The sequence below is a fragment of the Vicugna pacos genome, chromosome 1, assembly GCF_048564905.1.
Source record: "Vicugna pacos chromosome 1, VicPac4, whole genome shotgun sequence".
NCBI classification, from domain to species: domain Eukaryota; kingdom Metazoa; phylum Chordata; class Mammalia; order Artiodactyla; family Camelidae; genus Vicugna; species Vicugna pacos.
In genome coordinates, this window is record NC_132987.1 from 65,579,183 (window position 1) to 65,599,591 (window position 20,409).

The window sequence follows — 20,409 nt, forward strand, 5'->3', positions numbered from 1 at the left end:
GAAAAAAAGCAATAAATACCTGTTAGATTGTGTGTGTGTGTGTGTGTGTGTGTGTGTGTGTGTGTGTGTGTGTAAGAGAAACAGATCGGGAAATCTATTTCCCTTGCGGGGCACCAGGGAATATAGCAGCATTTTCAGTCAACTCACAAACTGTCTAGAAAATTACACAGATTGAAAAAGGCTGATTAATCAAGTATTTATCCTAAAAATAGAAGCATCAAAGAAACTGAGGAAAGTACATTAAGTTCAGGGTTTGTGAAGTTTTTTTAAAAAAGTAAAAGGATATAAAATTTAAAATATTAACAATATTAAATGCTGGTGAGGATACAGAGCAATCAAAACTCTCATACACTGCTTGCAAAAATATAAAATGGTACAACTACTTTAGAAACCTGGCAGTTTCATAAAACGTTAAACATGCACCTAACCTTTGATCTAGCAATTCCACTTCTAATACTTACTCAAGAGAAATGAAAACAAATGTCAGCAAAAGATGAAAGTTTTAATAGATTTATTTATAATAACCCGAAACTGGAAACAAGCTAACGCCCAATGTTCATCCACACTGGATAAACTGTAGTATATTCATACAATGACTATTACTCGGGAGTAAAAAGGAACAATTTACAGAGATGTGCAAAATATATGTGACATTGCGTTAAGCAAAAAAAGCTGAACACAAGAACCATACTATATAATCTTGTTTATATAAAGCACTAAAACAAATAAAACTGACTTACAGTGAAAAAAATCTGAACAATGGTTGTCTGGAGTAGGGCAGAGATTGGGAAGGGACACAAAGGAACTTTCTAGGGAGATGGAAATGGTCTATATTGTGATAGGAGCGTGTACTAATTATGGCTTTTTTAAACTCTGTATTGACAGAGTAAATCTTGGGGCCTTGCTGACATCAAAGGAGTGCCTCTCCCCAGCCTCTCTAATTCCTAGAGATAGCAAACAATCCATCTGCAAGAGGGCCTTTCCTAAGCAAAAGCCCCTAATCCAGAGCCCACACTCCTAACTACCTGTTCTATGACACTCTCACACTCAGGGACACTGTTCTCCTGCCAGAATCACCCTAGGGTCAGGTATCAAAAAGTAAATAACTTTATTTAGGAAAGAAAACTGTAAAACAGGAAAATATATTTAAACTGGGAGACTACAGAAAATATTATGCAGGCTTGGTCTGAATTAAAAGCAAATAAAGTTAATATTAAAATAATTTCTAATCATGAATTATCTTTAAAACTTCTCTTTCTTAAAGCTTTTCTTTCTCTTTCTTAAAACAATAACAAATCCCAGATTCTTCCCATTTTCCAAGTATCTCCTATTTGGTGATCCAGGTTAACACTGCAATCTACAGCTCAGAGTGGAGACTTACAGAAATCAAGTAACACATGAAGTTTCCTACAGAGCCTGCTTCCTAGTAGGTCAAGTTGGACCTCTACCCCCAAATGAAGGGAATTCTCCTGAATCCTAAGTGTGTATATTAATGGACAGATACTCTTAGCAATTGCCAGATCTGTGGAATGGTTAAAACTATCAGAGAAGGAAAGTCCAAAGGAAGTCTTGAGGCTCACTCAACCCAAATATCATCAAAATGTTAATCTCTAGGGTGAACTGCAGAGAATGGTGCCACCATTCAAGGCTTATTTAAAAAGAGGCAGGGATAGTAATTCCTACCATACTCCTTTTAACTCTCCAATTTGTCTCCAAAATGGATGCATCTTAGAGAATGACAACAGATTACTGTAGGTTCCAACTGCACATGCTTTTTCAGATGCAGTCTCCATGTGGAACAAATCAATTAACTCCCTGGCATGTAGGTACCAGTTTTCAAACACTTTTTTCACTATCCTAAAAAACAAACAAAATCAGAAGCATTTTGCTTTTATCTAACAGAGATATCAGTACATTTACAGTTGATATTGCCACTAGGTTATATCAACTCTGTGCCAGTGGTTAGTCTATAGCAGAGGCTGGCAAATCCAGCCTAGCACCCATTTTTGTAAATAAAGTTTTATTGCAACACAGCCTCACCTTTTTTACATATTACCTATGGTTGTTTCCATACTACACCGGAGAGTTGAGTAGTTGTGACAAATACCATATGGTCTATAAAACCTAAAATATTTACTGTCCGGCCTTTCCAGAAAAAGTTTGCTGCCTCTTGGCTTACAGGGACTTAATATCTTAATACCTCATAGAACACTATATTAATCTACTTTACTGATGACTTTATGCTCATAGGACCTGAAGAACAAACAGTATATGCCTTACGTTAGATACCCTGGGACGATACATATATGCCAGAGAGTGAAAAGTAATTACAAAATTATAGAAGCCTACCACCTCAGTTAAGTTTCTGGTGATTAACGGTCTAGAGTACACTGAAAGTAAAGATCAAGTTTCACCTTGCAACCCATACCACTAAGAAAAGATACACTGCTTAGTATGCCTTACTAGATTTGTGTATGCTGCTCCAATAGGTTTATTAAATGACAATGGTAGAGGAGGGCCGAAAGCAACAAGAAGGATCTAGGCTTCAGTACAGGACATTATGCCACTCTGCTTGTATGAGCCATGGATCCAATGGTGATCAAAATATCTGTGGAAAATAGGGATGATGTTTTCAGCCTGTAGCAAACCTGGAAAGAAGAATCATAAAAGAGGCTCCGGGGTTTTGAAGCAGTGACATGGCCCTTAGGCAAAAACTGTTTTCACTTTGAGAACTAGTTCTTGGTTGCCTGTTAGCCACAGCAGAACCTAGTGGCCCTACCACAAATACCAGATATATATGATAAAGCCCAAAGCAACCATAAAAACAAACAAATGAAACAACGAGGCATAATAAGCCAACAAAGAACAGAAAATGGCTCAAAACTTACCAATACAAACAAAGGCAGAAAAAGAGAAAAGTGATCAAAACAAACAGAAAACAAATAGCCAAGATGGTAGATTTAAACCCAACCATATCAATAATCACATTAAATGTAAATGGTCTAAATACCTAAATAAAAAGGCAGATTGGATTTTCTAACTGGATTTTTTTCAAAAGACCCAACTGCATGCTACTTTTAGATGAAACCACTTTCAATACAGACAACAAAAGGTTAAAAGAAAAAAGATAGTAAAAGACGTATCATTCCAACACTAATTTTAAAAAAAGATGTAATAGCTATATTAATAAAGTAGATTACAGAGCCAAGAATATGACTATACAGAAGGTAATTCAAAGTGACAAAGGAGTACATGTACCAGGAAAACAAAACAATCCTAAATATTTAACAAGACTTAAAATATACAAAATAAAAATAGCGCTAAAGGAGAAAAACAAATTCACAAATATAGTCAGAAATTTCAACACCCTTTCTCAATAATTGATAGAACTACAGAAAATCAAAAAGATATAAAAGACTTGAACAATATCAACCAACTTGATCTAAATGATATTTATCATTAATATTGATATTGGGTGACCATCTATCCAATAACAGTAGAATATACATTCTTTTCAAATGAATGTAGAAAAATGACTAAGACCTTATTTTGGGGGAATAAAATAGATCACAATAAATGTAAAAATGTTAAAATCATACAAAATTTGGTATCTGGCCACAATGGAATTAAATTTGAAATCAATAACAGAAAGATAATCTGGAAAATCTCTAAATATTTAAAATTATGTTATACATCCCTAACAAACCCATAGATCATGAAAGAAGTCAAAAGGAAAATTAAAAAGCATTTTGAACAGAATGAAAGTGAAAAATACAATCCATTAAAATGTATGAAATGTAGCTACATCAATATTCAGAGGGAAATACAAAGTACCAAATGCCTGTATTAGAAAAGAAAATTCTGAAACAAATGACCTCAACTTCCACCTTAATAACTAGAAAAAGAAAAGCAAATTAAACCCTAAGGAAGCATAAGAGAGGGATTAATAAAGATCAGAACATAAATCATGAAAGAGAAAACAAAAACAATAAAAAGTCAAAGAAAGCAAAAGCTGGTTCTTTAAAAAAATCAATAAAAATTATAAACTCTAATAAGACTGATGCCAAACCTTATGCCAAAAAATTAAATAACTTAGATGAAATGGACAGATTCCTTAAAAGAAACAAACTGCTAAAACTCACTCAGGAAGAAACAGATAACTTGAATAACCCTATATTCACCAAGTAAATTGATTTGTAGTTAAAAACCTTCTCAAAAAGAAAACTAGAAACTAGAAAGGCTTCACTGTACTAAATACTTAAAGAAGAAGAAATAAAAATTAGATAGAAACATTTCTCAATTTTTGAAGAGGGAATATCTCCCCAATTTATTCTATGAGGCCGGCTTTATCCCGATAGCAAAACCAGACAATAACATCACAAAAGAGGAAAATTATGAAACAATTCCCTCATGAACACAGATACAAAGTATCTCAACAAAATTTTAGCAAATTAGATCTGACTATATATAAACAGGATAATACATAATGACCCAGTGGGGTTTATCACAGAACTGCAAGGTGGATTTAACATTTAAAAAGCAATCAAGTAATTTACCACAAAAAAATTTTAAAAAGAAAAACCATATAATCATCTCAATAAATGCAGACAAAGCATTTGACAGGAAATAACTTCAGTTTCTATGAAACAACTCATCAAACTGGGAATATAAGGGAATTTTCTCAACCTGGTAAAAAGGCATCAATACAAACTCTTAAGTTAACATCATATTTTACTGTTTAAGACTGAATGTTTTCCCTGCTAAGATCAGAAGCAGGAACAATGCAAGGATATCCACTTTTAATACTTAATTCTTTCAGGCCACTTTTGTTAAGCATAGAATTCTGTTTGCAGTTATTTTCTTTTATCCTTTAGAAGGTATCATTCCCCTGGCTTGATACCTGTCCCCTGGCTTCCATGATTCCTAAGATCGCGTGCGTGTGCGTGCGTGCGTGTGTAATGATTTGCATTCACATAGTCTATTCAAGAGCCTGCTTATTTATGATTATTTGCCATTCTATTTTCAAAATCTTGCTGTAGACATAACTTGAAGGTTGTGAGGCTATCTGTTTGCTTCTGTCAGGATCTTTGGAGCAAAGCACTGTGTAATCAGCTCAATCCAATTTTAGAGACCAATATGATTCAAAACTAAGCTGCAGTACTGATAAAAGTCTATCTATTTTGCATTTCCTGTCTACCCATATTCCTAGAGTGCAGACATGCAAGATCCTAACCCAAAGCTGAAGGGTTGCTTATGAGATTCACCATCTTGGTGGGTCCTGCTCTCTAATCCCAGTCTCTCTAGTCTTGAGAGGCTGTCAGCAGTTCCCTCCAGAACTGGTGAAAGTCTCAAAGGGAAAAATAGCATCCAAACATTGGGCTCATCTCCCTGAGCCTCCATCCTCCTCTGTATCCTGGTAACTCCTAGTAATTTTGTTGGATCTCCAAGGACTTCAGGAAGATTTTATTTTAGATTAAATTCTATATTATACCTACATATTCTATAGAATACATACATTCCATTTAGCTTTTCTACATGTATTTAGTGGGACTATTGGTCTGAATTACCTATTCCACAATTACTGGAAGTCTTCAAAGTAATAACCCTTTCATTTATTACTGATTCTAAAAATTAAAATATAATCCAAAAACAGTAATTCACCCTTTTAAAGTGTACAATTCAGAAGTTTTTAGTATATTCAGAGTTGTACAACCATCATCATCCAATTCCACAACATTTTTTTCATCCAAAAAAGAAACCTCATAACCATCAGTAGTCACTGTCTACTTCCCTCCAGCTCCCGTCAACCTCTAATATACTTTCTGTCTCTATGGATTTGCCTATTCTGGACATTTTGTATAAATGGAACCACAAATACGTGACCTTTTGTATCTGGCTTCCTTCATGTAGCATAACATTTTAAACTTCATTCATGTTGTACAATGTATCAATACTTCATTCCCTTTTTATTGCTTAGTAATATTCCATTGTATGAATATATCATATTTTTGTCTTCATTCATCAGTTGATGGACATTTGGGTTATTTCCACTTTTTAGGTGTTACAAATATTCATGTATACATTTTTGTTTAGGCATATATTTTCAATTTCTGGGGTATATATCTGGAAGTAGAATTGCCAAGTCATATGGTAACTCTGTTTACCCTTCAGAGAACTTCCAAACTGTTTTCCAAAGCAGCTGCACCATTTTACAACCCCACCAGCAATGTAAGAAGATTCCAATTTCTCCACAACCTTGCTTATGCTTGTTATGTCTGTCTTTTTTATTACAGCCATCCCAGTGGATGTGAAGTGCTATCTCCTTATAATTTTGCTTTGCATTTTACTAATGACTAATAATCTTGAGCATGTTTTCATATGCTAGTTAGTCAGCTGCATAGCTTCTTTGTAGAAATGTATCTTCAAATCCTTTTCTCATTTTAAAATTGGATTGTCTTGAGTTGTGTTACTTGTATATCCTGGACATGAGTCCCTTAAAAGATATATGATTTGCAAATATTTTCTCCATGTCTATGAATCGTCCTTTCAATTTCTTGATGGTGTCTTTTGAAGAACAAAATTTTAAATTCTAATGAAATCCACCTTATCTATTTTTTCATTGTATTTTCAGTGTCAAATCTGAAAAAAAAATTGTCTAATACAAAGTCACAAAGATTTACACCTATGTTTTCTTCCAAGAGCTTTATAGTCTTAGCTGTTAAATTAGGTCTTTGATCCATTTGAGTTAATTTTAATATATTTTGTGAGGTAGGGGTCTAACATTTTTCTTTTGCATGTGGACATCCACTTGTCCCTGTATCATTTGCTGAAAAGACTATTCTTTCACCATTGCTTTGGCATCCTTGTTAAAAATGAATTGATCAAAATGTAAGGGTTTCTTTCTGTACTCTCAATCCTATTCTGTTGATCTATATGTGTATCCTTATGAAAACTGCATAGTCTTGATTAACTAGCTTGGCAGTAAGTTTGGAAGAGTGAGCCCTCCAACTTTCTTCTTTTTCAAGATTATTTTGACTATTCTTGGTCACTTGTATTTCCATATGAATTTAAGGATCAGCTTGTGAATTTCTGGAAAAAAAAAAGGAATTTTCATAGAGATTTCACTGAATCTGTCTATCAACTGAGGAGTAGAGCCATTATAATAATACTGTTTTCTAATTCATGAACACAAGGTCTACTTTACTTTCCATTAATTTAGATCTTCTTTAACTTCTTCCTATGTTTTGTAGTTTTCAGCATATGGGATTTTTTCCTTCTTTTCAGTTGCAAACGACAGAAAGTATAACCTGTCTTGTTCTGGCCAGCAGTTGCTAAGATTTTCTTAATTACATTTCAGATTGTTCATTGCTAGTATTTAGAATACAACTGATTTGTGTATTTTGATCTTGTATCCTACAATCTTGTTAGATGCATCAGTTTAATACATTTTTAGGGGATTATTTAGGATTTTCATATGAGAATAGTTATTTTCTCTCTGCAATCTAGATGCCTTTTTTTCTTTTCCTTGCTTAACTGCCCTGACTAGAACCTCCAGTAAAATGCTGAATAGAAGCAGTAAGAGCAGACATCCTTGCCTTTGTTCCTGATCTTAAGGGAAAGCATCTGGTCTTTCATCATTAAGTATGAGGTTAGCTGTGGGGGTTTGTGGATACCTTTTATCAGGCTGAGGAAGTTCCTTTCTATTTCTAGTTTGTTGAGTGTTTTTATCATAAAAGGCTGCTGGATTAGTCAAAAGCTTTTTCTTCATCTATTGAGATGATCATGTGGGTTTTTTTAATTCTACTGATACTATGTATCACAATTGGTTTTCAGATGTTAAACCAACCTTGCAGCACTGGAATAAATCCCAATTGGCCATGGTGTATAATAGTTTTTATATGTTGCTGGATCTGGTTTTCTAGTATTTTGTTGAGGATTTTGGTGTCCATATTCATAAAAGATGTTGGTCTGTAGTTTTCTTGTGATGTCTTTATTTGGTTTTGGTACAAGGATAAGACTGTCCTCATAAAATGAGGTGAAAATTATTCCTTCTCTTCTATTTTTGGGAACAGTTTGTAAAGAATTGGTTAATTCTTTAACTATCTTATAAAACTCACCAGTGAAGCCATTGGATGTGGAATTTTCTTTGTGAGCAGTTTTTTATTACTAATTTAATCTCTATTCTTGTTGTAAGTCTATTCAGATTGTCTATTTCTTCTTGAGTTAATTTCTGTAGTTTGTGTATTTCTAAGAATTTGTCCATCTCATCAAAGTTTTATAACTCATTTGCATACAATTATTCATAGAATTCCTTTAAAATCCTATATTCTGCAAGGTTAGTATAATGTCCCCTCTTTCATTTCTGATTCTTGGAATTTCTTTTTCTCTTGGTCTATCTAGCTAAAGGTTTGTCAACTGTGTTAATCTTTTCAAAGAACCAGCTTTTGATTCCATTGATCTTCCTCTATTGTTTTTCTACTTCCTATTTCATTTATTTCTGCTTCAATCTTTATTATCCCCTTCTTTCTACTTGCTTTAGGTTTAATGTTTTTCTTTTAATGTCTTTTGCAGCAACATGGATGGATCTGGAGATAGTCTAAGTAAGCCAGAAAGAGAAAGAAAAATACCATATGGTATCACTCATGTGGAATCCAAAAAAAGAAAAAAGACGACACTAACGAATTAACCTACAAAACAGAAACAGACTCATAGACATAGTAAATCATCTGGTTACTGGAGGGTAAGCGGGTGGGAAGGGATAAAGTTTGGGTCTTGGTTTCAAGCATTGAGAACTTCCTTTAGTAATTCCTTACAGCGAGTCTGTCAGCAATAAATTCTCTCATCTTTTGGTTATCTGAAAATACCTTTATTTCACCTTCTTTTTGAAAGATAGCTTTGCTAGATAGAGGATTCTTGGTTGAGGTTTCTTTTTTCCCCCTTTGAATATTTTGAATGTTATCCCACCAACTTCTTGCTTCCATTGTTTCTGTTGAGAATCCAGTTGTCAATCTTGTTGTGATTCCCTTGTAAGTGACAAGTTGTTTTTCTCTTTCTGCTTTCAAGATTTTCTCGTCTTTGTCTTTCAGCATTTTTAATATGATTCACCTATTTGTGGAATTTCAAGTAGGATACATGTAAGAGATCCTTACATGTAGATACGTATATCCTACTTGGAGTTCCTTGAGCTTCCTGGAGGAATAAGTGGAAACTCTTCAGCCATTATTTCTTCAAATACTTTTTCTGCTCCTTTCTCTCCTTTCTTCTGGTACTCCCATCATGCATATAGTGCCCCATATTTTTCTGAAGTTCTGTTCTTTTTTTTTCATTCATTTTTCTCTCTGTTTTTGAATTACATAATCTCTATTGATCTATCTTCGAGTTTGCTAACTCTTCGGCCATTTCAAATCCACCATTGAGCCCAACGGTGTTAGTGAATTTTTATTTCAGTTGTATTTTTCAAATCCAGAATTTCCATTTGGTCCTTTTTCTTTATAATTTCTATCTCTTATTAATACTATGTGATATGACATCATCATCATAAATTCCTTACTTCTTTAATCATGGTTTCCTTTAGTTCTCTGAAGATAAACATAATGGCTACTTTGAAGTCTTTGTTAAATTTGACATCAGATCACTCTTACAGCCAATTTCTATTGCCTGCCTTACCCCCTCACTCTCCCCAATGTATGAATTACACTTTCCACTCTTTTGCATGTTCTGTAAATTTTTTTGTTAGAAACTGGACATTTTAGGTAACATACTTTAGCAACTCTGGGTACTAATCCACGTCCTCTCCCCCAGGGTTTGCTATTGTTACTTGCTTGTTTACTTGTTTCCTGACTAGCTGGATTATTTTAGTGAAATCTGCTTCCCCTTTTCTCCCATAATTTGTATTAATCAAACCAAATACGAAGTGTTGTGTTCAGCCCTGAATGTCACATCTGAAGAATACTAACAAAAGTATATACAAGGGAAGCTTCCAGGATGGGGAGGGTTTCAAAATACCATAGACAAAAAGGCTAAGGGAACTGAGCCCATTTTATATGAAGCAAATCAGACTAATAGGATAGAAAGGACACAGAATTGCTGACTTCAAAGTTCTGGTACAGCTGAAGAGCAGGAGGGAGAGGTCAAAGAAATTAAACAAATGTAGGCATTATAGAGAATAGATTTTAGCTCAAAACAGAAGAAAGAATTTTTTAAATAAGCAAGTCAACAACAGCATATATTACCTCATAAAATAACAAGAGTTCTGCTTTTAAATAGAAATTTTCAACATGTCACAACTGTTGAGGATGGTATTCCTTGTTTAAGAGGGAGGTTTGAGTAGATAATCACATTTTCTGTGACAGTCAAGAACCCTGGCTTTGAATGTAGCCATTTTTACATAACACAAAGCACTTTACATGCCTCCATGTATATATTACAATAAACTACTATTCTTTTTTAGAAAAATGTATACAAAGAAACCTTTTTAAATGTTTCCCTAGCAAAGAGTTCCTTTGCGACTGTTGTTTAAAAGTATTTTCTTGATTAGTCACATATCTGAGAGATTACTATATAAAATACTGGGAGAAAGGATTACTTTGAATTTCTACATTCTCCCATATACCTGCTTTAAAATTTTTAAATAATTAAATTTTAGAGTAAAGTGTTTTTAAGAGTTCCTCAGTCTTAGAAAAAAATTTCAATGAAGTAATTGAGATCCAGAACTCACCGGAAGAAATCTTACCAGCACCTTTATAGTCAACAGAAAATGCTGATGTGACTCCATTGGCTGACCCCAGTTCACCCATGGAAATTTGATAAGGGGGCCTCAGCTTGATTTCCATCTGCATATCACATAGATTTATCTTTGTTGAAAGAGACCTGGGATTATTATATCGCTGCTTGGTCCTCTGAATGAAGTTATCTATGTAAAATAAAAAATAAATTTCCTTGCAGTCATTCGTTAATTAAATCATTTGAGAGTATGATGTTTATGGATAGTAAATTTTGCAATAAACAGTTTAATTTGTTACTCCAAACTGTTCAATTTGTCATGGAATGTCCTAATATTATTTGTGTTTAATGGTTAATATATCATGGCGTCATCAGTTTTTCTCACCAGAATTTATACTCTAGAAATTAATAATTGTAAATAAACTAGGGTTTTAACATCACATGACAGTGAGAGTATTTCTATTATATCCACTTCAAGGAATTACTTTGAACTTCTACAAAAAACCCAAAAACAGCTCCCTTTAAATTTAAATCAAAGTCTTTATTTTTATAGGGGTTCTAATCTCATAAACATAAGTCTGTCAGTATTTATCAGTTGTAATTACATTAAAACATACACTATAAATTGCATGTTCATATAAATCTGTTTTCTTATGTATTGCTTATATCACTAGAATATATGTTTTAAAGAAAACATTTAATGAAATCAATAAAAGACACTTCCTAAGTATCTTCCAATTTTATTTTCACTATTTACAACCTGGATTTACTTTTCTTTTTCCTTCTACATCAGGAGTCAAGCAAACTAATGTCCACAGGCCAAATCTAGCCTGCTGATTTTTGTAAATAAAATTTTATCAGAATATAACTATACTCATTCATTTATTCATTGCAAATGGCTGCTTTCAAGCTGTAATAGCAGGAGCTGAGTAGCTGTGACAGAGACTATATGATCCTTAAAGCCTAAAATTGTATTATCCTGTCCTTTTCAACAAATGTTTGCCACCGTTTGTTCTACATTAAGCAGCCTGAAAATATTATCACATAAACGCAAAACTCTGAATCTCTGGCTTATAAGTTTGTCATTGAGAAACTGTCCTCCGGGATTAATTCTTTGCATAAGTAATCACAATCTCCTACACAGCTCAAATACAATTTTTCTAATAGGCACCTAAATGAAGAAGTTGTCATAATTTACAGACCATTTGTCAAACTGTTCTATCAAAATCAAGACAGCAGAATTTTCTGTTTTCCCTTTGCCCCTCAGTATTAGATGAGAAATTGCTTATGATTGGATGGAGACAGGATAATGAAAAGGAAAAAAAAATCAGGCCCTTACCAAATTCAATGAAACAGTATGGTCTGACAGCAGTATTTGTCTTCATCACGTTATAAGTAGTAATGAACTCCTTCTGAAGCTCATCCAGGAAAGAGAAGGCCAGAACATTTGGGTAATTTTCAGTGCACAACATCATGTAGCTCACTCCCAGAGAGCTAATAAAACTACAGTGTAAAAAACATTGGATTTAAAATTTCAAATGTAATCAAGGTAATTCGTTGCTTCACAAGACTGGCTCTATTTACCATAAACTGCTGCTACAGAGGCAATAAAGATATTAACATTTATCACATACTTCAGCAAAAAATTAAAGGAACCAAAATATAATACTATTTTCAGTTGTGGCTTAAAAACAGTAGACCAAAAGATGGAATGTACCTAGTGAGGGACATATACTATGGTTCAGTTATTTATCACTTGGAGTAGAAAACAAGGGAAAGAACATACAAATATATAAAAGTTACAGATACCTTACGATTTCAACTCTTCAACCTAGTAAGAATTTAACACTGTTTGAATCAAGGACTTTTTAGGTTCTAATGAAAGTTATGGACACCCTGCCCAGAAAGAAGAAAAAACAACACAGAACTTGGCATATAATTTCAAGGTGATTATTGACCTCCTGAAGTCATCCACTGACCCCAGCATCAAATCCTCTCTTCACATAATAATGAACTGCAAATCATTGGGGGTGGGGGGAGAGTTTATGCATTCATAACAACAAATAAAAGGGAAGAAAGGAAGACTCTTGTTCATAGAAGAATGCCAACTGGTAAATGGGGAGACAGTGCTAGAATTGGAAAAATCTACATTTTGCAACCAACATAGTAAAAATTGGATCAAGCAAAGATAATCAATGGATGCCAAATCTAGGTGGATATTTTGGTGAGGAGCAGGAAATTTTGCATGGTGTCTTCTCATGGATTGCTTATTGGCCACAAGGGGAAAATATTTATTATACAGTAGAAACTAGGCAAAACCTCGACCAAGGATACTCTAACATCACTAATGAAGGGCAGATGGGCTTCCTGTGCCTCCACATGCAATATTTCAGTAAGACATATCAGCTATGTAGTATTCTGGCTTAGAACACATAATCTGAATCTAATCATGAAGGAGTATCAGAATGATCAACATTCTATTTTCTTTAAAGTGAAGGGAAGGCTGTATTCTTTAAAAATCTCAATGTTGTTTAAAAAAAAAAAGGCTGTGGAAATGTTTCTGATCATAGGAGGCCAAAGAGACACAAGTGACAGGGAAGGAATAGCTCAGTGGTAGAGAATGTGCTTAGCATGCATGAGGTCTTGGGTTCAATCCCCAGTATGTACCTCCTCTAAAAATAAATAAATAAACATAATTACCTCCTCCCCTAAAAAATAAGTAAAATAAATATATATTAAAAATAAATAAAGACACAACTGCATGTAATACTTAACCTTAGTCTGGATCCTGTGCCAGAGAGGGGGGAAAATGTTTATTATAAAGGACATTCCTGGGTCAATTGACAAAAATGGAAAATAGGCAGATTAGGTAAAAACATGGTATCAATATTACATTTACTAGACCTGATGACTGTACTATAGTTACATAAGAGAATATCCCTAATTTTAGGAAATATACTTTGAAGTAGTAGGAATAAAGGGGCACAGTATTTGTAAGTTTCTTCAAGTAACAGATAAAAATAAATCAGATAGATAGGTAGGTAGATAAAACAATAAAGCAAATGGTGTAAAATGTTAACAAAACATGAGCCTGGGAACAGGTATTATTTGTATAACTTTTCTGAAAGCTTGAAATTTTTTCTAAATAAGACATTAAAAATTAAAAAGCTTCTACTTTAGCAATAAAATGTTTAAATCAACCACCTTCTATTGAAAAAAAACTTTCTAAAATAAAGTATATACTTCACTATAATAAGCAGAGCATGGAACACAAACTGACCCTTTTTAATGAGTCATTTAAACATTCTTTTATAGTACTGTCAATCAACAGGTAGATCACAGGTAGCAAACAGCACACAGACTATAACTCCCACTCCTGTGCCAGACACTGCTAATCTATCACAGCAATTTCTACTGCTAAACCCTGATTCATGTTAGAGTCCTTCCTTCCCTTTTTTCTCTAATAATGTAGAAGCAGAATTTATTATTTTTAATTTAACTTTTAGAATAAATATATTCACATGACTCAAATTTTAAGAATGAAAAATTAAAGGATATACTATACTTAAAGTGTCTTACCCTCACCTCTGCTCACAGATACGGAGTTCTCTGTCCCTCAAGCAACTCATGTTATTGTTAACTTCATGTGTATCCTTCCAGTGAGATTCTATACATATGCAAGTAAATAAACATGTATCTTTCTTTCTTAAAAAAAAAAAATCAGCCCAGGCAGCCAAATAATGTGGGGTTGGCACCTATTAATCTTCAATTATTAATGATGTGGGATATACTGCTAGTGAAACTGTGCTGATCTTAAGCTTCTGGAATAACCTGGAATTCCTTTTCTGAAGTTCCACTTAATACATAGTCATCTGATGCAACGTTTTTCAAACTGCAAGTTGTAACTCATACAATTAGTTCAGTGAATTACACACAGCATTTTCTTAAAACTTGAAATAGAATATAACAGAAAATACTGGAATGCATGTTGTTTCATAAAATTTTGTTTTAGTTTCCTATTTGTATGTAAGTAATGTTCACAAGGTAAAATGTATCTCTTCTTATGGGTCACAATCAAAAAAGGTTTAGCCATAACATACAGTGTTTTTCTACAAAATTGACAACTAAATCAAAAGTCAAAGTATGATTTTCCCAAGTACTTTTCTCTTTCCAAAAAAAAAAAGTCACTGCCATTATCAAAATTCTTTGACATGTCATTAGCATTCAAATATACCCCCCAGCAACTTGAATTCTGATAGAACACAACTGGTGATTGGCTTCGACACACTTGGATCTTCCAAGTGGCTATCTAGGAGTTATTTCACTATCCTCCAATAACATGACTGAAGCTTTTAGACTCCATTTGTTGTATTATGGCAGGGGGTTCACTGCATTTCCATGTTAATAACAGAGTGAACCACAGATATTTACAGGACAGTTTATCCCAAATGATTTCTCTTGCTTGCATTCAATTTAAGTGGAGAATTATTTGTGAAAAGAAATAGAAACATTAAGGAAATCTTATGTTTTTAAGATTGTACATTAACGTTTTCAGAGTCTTTATTCCAAAGCCTTTGTTTTACTATAATTGCATGATGCTCTATGAAAATACTCTAAAGTGTTCTATAATATTATGACTTTTCATAGTGAACTTACCCCTTACAAAACTGTCTTTATTTGAAATGCAAAGCCAGTTTTCCAAAAGTATATACAGTTCAGTGGATTTACACCTTTGTTATCAAAAATTCTGCTTTTTTCATATCACTGGGACAAACTGAAAGACTCCTACCATTGCACTGAGGACTACTCATATCAAATAGTCAAAGGTCACTAGAGGCATGCCGGTTTGTGCAGGCTTTAGCCTGTCCATCAGGTTCATTTAGTTCACTTTTTATAGACAATCTGGAGGTTGTCCTTCTGCTTTGAAGAGGAGGAAGAAGAGAAGCAGTAGTAACAGTAGCAGGTACAATTTACAGACCACTTAGTATGAACCAGGTCCTTTGCTAAGTGCTTTACATATTTTATCCAATTTCATTCTTACAATAAAGGGGCATTACCATCTCCATTTCATATATGAAGGAACAGAGGCTCCGAGAGGCTTAGTAATTTACCCAAGGCCACACAACATTACGAAACAGAGCTGGGAAGAGCTTAGCTCTAACTCCAAAGCCAACATTCTTTCCACAACAAAACTTCCTATGGCATAAACCAATTATGTTCTAATTCACCAACATTTTTTCACTTTTTCCAAGCCACAAATCAATCTCTATTTCTCCCTGTAATTAAGAGCAATAAAACTTGAGGATTTTGGAACTCATATCAAAAAAGTATTTGGGAAGCTCTACCAATTTCTCCACTTCATCTTGTAAAACTCCACTCCCCCTCTGCATTCCAGCCACACTAGTCTTGTTTCAGCTCCTCAAGCATACCAATTTCCTCTCTACCTCCCATCCTCTAACTCTCAATCTGAGAAGTTTCACGAATTCTGTCTTCCCCATTTGCAATATCCCCAACCCTACCTCTACCATGCTCCAATTCTGACCTGGCTATTCCTACTCATCCTTCAGTTCTTAGACTTAAAAAGTCCCTCCAGGACACTAATAAATGAAAATCAAGACGCAAGTTGCAAAAATTAAAATAAATCCAACAAACATGGCAAAAAACAAAAGCCCTTTACAGAGCAAATCATCTAAATTGATCCCACCTCCATGCTTATATCGTAGCACCTGTTATTTTTCATTTAATTAACCCAGTCTGTAATTATATATTTGTATGTTTGCTGTAATGTCCCTCTAATATGTATACTCTGTGAAAGCAGGGATGATTTCTGTATGGTTCACAACTGTATTCTTAGCATCTAGAATATTATGTGTCTAGTACACAATAAGTGCTCAATAAAGTAGCAAAAAAATGAGTGCAAAGATGGCATGATTCATTTACTCATTTATACCTAGTTTGCTTAGTATATTGTGCACAGACAATTATACAGCTCAGCAGTATCTACATAAAGCAGCAACTCAATAAACACTTGACTAATGACAGAAGAAAACAGGCCTTCATCTGCTCTTCCAGGTCAGTGTTCCCAGAAAGCTTCAGAGTTCAGATCAGTTGAGACTTCAACATCTCCATACTTTAAAGAGAGGGACCATGTAGAACTACTCACCTCTGTAGTGAGTACCTCCAGATAGCTATAACAGTCTAACAAGTATGTCTGCTTTCTTTTTATCACAGTCATTACTAATCTTCACAACAACTTCAAAGTCCTTTTTTCTCCAACTTGAGCACAAATCTTAAATTGCAGTTGTTTTCTTCCTACTTTGCTCTAACTTTATTTTTCTTTTTTTATTTCCTTCCACTTCTGGGCTTTAGGGCCTATGGGCTTTTATCTCTATAGCTACCTCCTTTCTTCTGGCCAAGGAATTTATCAAACCTCACTGTATCTTTGGTTTTTCTCCAGCACACACACTAGTCACTTCTTTACAGTCTTTCAGGATCAAATGTGTCTTGAATAGATAAAGCTGGTGGAAGTTCAAACTCCAGATAAAGAGAACTTACCTATTTCAATCATTTTGTTTAAAAGTTAATTTTACCTTGCATCCAAGCAGGCCATAACTCAGGTGATTCCTAAAGTTCAACAAAATGAGTAAGCAGTTTAGACATTACATTTTTTCTGGTATCTAATTTTATTTATGAAATGCCAAAGAAATTTTAGACACCACCAATTAAACATTGACATTTTAGGACAATTCTAGCTTGCTGCACCAAACTAAATAATTAGTGAAAACACTGGTCTTCCCCACAGCAAATAACAGAGCACCCAGCATATGTCTAGCATTCTACTCTATAGACTCTGATGTCAAGACCAAGTCCCTGGGCTCCAGGCACCTGCAATTAGGTGTCGGGAATGCACTTAAAACAATGATATACAAAACAAGATTAAAGAAACTAAACTGTATTTTGTAACATGGAAGATATAGCATGTAGCATGCTAAAGTATATAGCAAACTATAAATTGAAACAGTAATAATATTTATATTACACATAATTTTCATCCTCCAACTGTACCACTGCACATAGAAAATCTGCTTATCCCTTGTAGCCATGTTTGCCACCTCCTGGGTGAAGACAAGTTCTTTAGTAGGACATTGCCATTGCTAATCTATTCTTAAAGATGCTAAATATAAGAAAAAGGTTGTTTTTTTTTTAATTTTGCCATTTGCAGCGCTTCATTCACTTTTTTTTTCACTTCAAAAACCAGGATTTTATAACTAGCATAAACATTCCCATTGCATCAAAAACAATATCTAGAAATAAACTTAACCAAGGAGGTTTCCTATACTCTGAAAACTGTGAAACACTGATGAAGGAAACTGAAGATGATACAAAGAAATGGAAAGATATCTTGTGCTCTTGGATTGGAAGAATCAACATTATCAAAATGGCCATACCACACAAAGCAATCTACAGATCCAACGCAACTCTTGTCAAAATTTCGTGACATTTTAGAAAAATGTTATTTTTTAAACAGAACTTTCCACAATAAATTCCATTCTCTAAAATAAAGCACTTAAACTTTTAAATATTAAAAAATGGTTTGACTTTATGAAAGTGAATATGCCCTATGAATTTATTATCACCAAATTTATCTGATAAGAAACAAAGTGAAAACAAGACTTCACCATCAGTGGGACAGAAAGAGCTCACAAACACCGAGTGTCCTCCATGTGCAGCGTTCTACAAGAACGTATTTTCTCACTTACTCCTCTCTTAGGTAGCCAACCTTTAATTACCCTCCAACGGTGAAGAGCTAAATCATAAATACATTATCCCATGGATAAAAGACCCATTTTAGTCACTAATTTAAACCTCATCAAATAAGAAAATATGTAATATGCCAGATGATAGCAACTTACAACAGTCAGCTAAAGGAGAATCAGATGATTTGAAGTGGCCAAAGGTGATTATACCATCAGAGCCTTGGATGCAAAATTTGCCTTTGACATCCTGCATTTTCTTTTTCTGCAGAGTTAATCTACCTCCTAACTCACCTTTCCCACTAACCCTAACACCTTCACACACCAGAGAATGAAGATCCTGACTTATTTTAGGTAACCAATCATAGATAGCCCCTAATTTTACTGTTGTATTCCACAAGTTTATTGCACCTAAAACTCATTTTCCTACAAGAAACTGTAATTTAAGAGCAATTAGGTTCCAGTTTATAAGAGCCTGTTTAACATACATGGTGCTGAAAAGCTGTGGCTTTTACCATAATAAGCAGTGGAAAAGGAATACAATACTAGTAATGAGACAAAACACAGGTTATCTTCCTCCCCCAAGTGGTTTGGTATCTATAGGTGGGTTGCATTCCCCCGCTACACCCCCTCCCTCCTAAACACCCTGTCTAGTGAGACCATGCTCTCATCAATTCCAGACTTCACACATACCCTGCTGCTCATCATTTCTCAACCAAAAGGGGAAGAGTAGTTTTACTAAATTCTCTTCCCTGGTTAATTTCTCCTTCCATAAAATGAAAAGAATTAGGAGAATTAGGAATGTGCCCTGTCAAGAAAGAGGTTAAGGGTAAAGGGAGGCCACTTCTTCTTTTACCAGAGAATAATGTGAATGCTGAAGACAAACGATTGCATGTCAAGATATACCATTTATTAGCTTTGGGACTTTGAATAAGTTTCTTAAATTTAACTTAAATTTAATGATAAGTAAAGCACCTGGCAATTGCTGGTATTTTTAATAACTGGGTCATTGTTGAAGCTGTTATTCTTGTAATCAGAAAATATCAGCGAAACAAACAAACAAACAAAACCACCAAAGAGTGAAAGGAAATCCAGAAACAAAAACCAAAAGGCAGGTTAAGCTAAAACAGCATTCCCAGCTGGAGGTAGCAGTTTGGGGACAAATATGAAGAAAGTGACTTCTAGGGTAAGAAGAGAACCTATGAAGCCCACAGCCACTATCAGACTTCAAATGAATTTGCTGTGAAAGAACTAAGGAATTTTATTTCTTGCGCTAAAACTCAACAGAGTATGACTGACCTCCCAAAGGGTTTGTATTTTCATAAGAAAAGTGTCTCAACGTTTAAAGGGATCTCAAAATGTACAACTATGATTTTTAAACACCTAAAACCAACCTCAAAGTTTTAAGATCTCGTAAGACACAACTTAATTTTCATATGGTTCATAATTATTGCTATGATCATTGTTGTTTCTTAAGTAGTAATGTAAGCTTATATATTATTTATTAGAATTTAAGGGAAGTATCCTTCAACTAATAAAAGAGATGAATTCCTTAAAATTTTATACAAATAACTGTTATATCACTATGTAATATGAAGAGAAATCGCAAAACTGGATTATGCAGCCCCCACTCCCAATCAATGAGCCAAGGTGAAGAATTCTGAAGAAAATGAAGACTTAACTCCATGGCACTTTGAACACTGCCATATCCCACAAACAACCACCCCTCCCTCATGTAGCAGCTACTGTATGTGCAAGGCTCTGTGCCAGCACAAGCCAGTCTCTACAGAACACGCTCCATTAGCTGAACTAAAGTATGCAGCTACTATAGTCTGATGAAATTCATCAGTTTCCCATATACAGGGTGAGAAAATTAAAGGGAAGTTCTCAATTTTAAATGTTACTTACCTATTTTTTTTTCCCTCAAAACTCT

The 20,409-nt window shown here is 34.2% G+C and overlaps 1 protein-coding gene across 6 annotated transcripts in view; it reads right to left on the reverse strand.

The window, feature by feature from the left end:
• The window catches only part of SEC22A (SEC22 homolog A, vesicle trafficking protein), a 55,810-nt gene that overhangs the window by 25,196 nt on the left and 10,205 nt on the right, over positions 1-20,409 (reverse strand). For all 6 annotated transcript variants that reach the window (XM_006215758.3, XM_072963979.1, XM_072963976.1 and 3 more), the window contains 2 exons: positions 12,062-12,225; positions 10,718-10,912 (listed from right to left, as the gene is read on the reverse strand). In XM_006215758.3, coding sequence (XP_006215820.1) covers positions 10,718-10,912; positions 12,062-12,225 — 359 coding nt within the window. The remainder of the gene's footprint in view (positions 1-10,717; positions 10,913-12,061; positions 12,226-20,409) is intronic.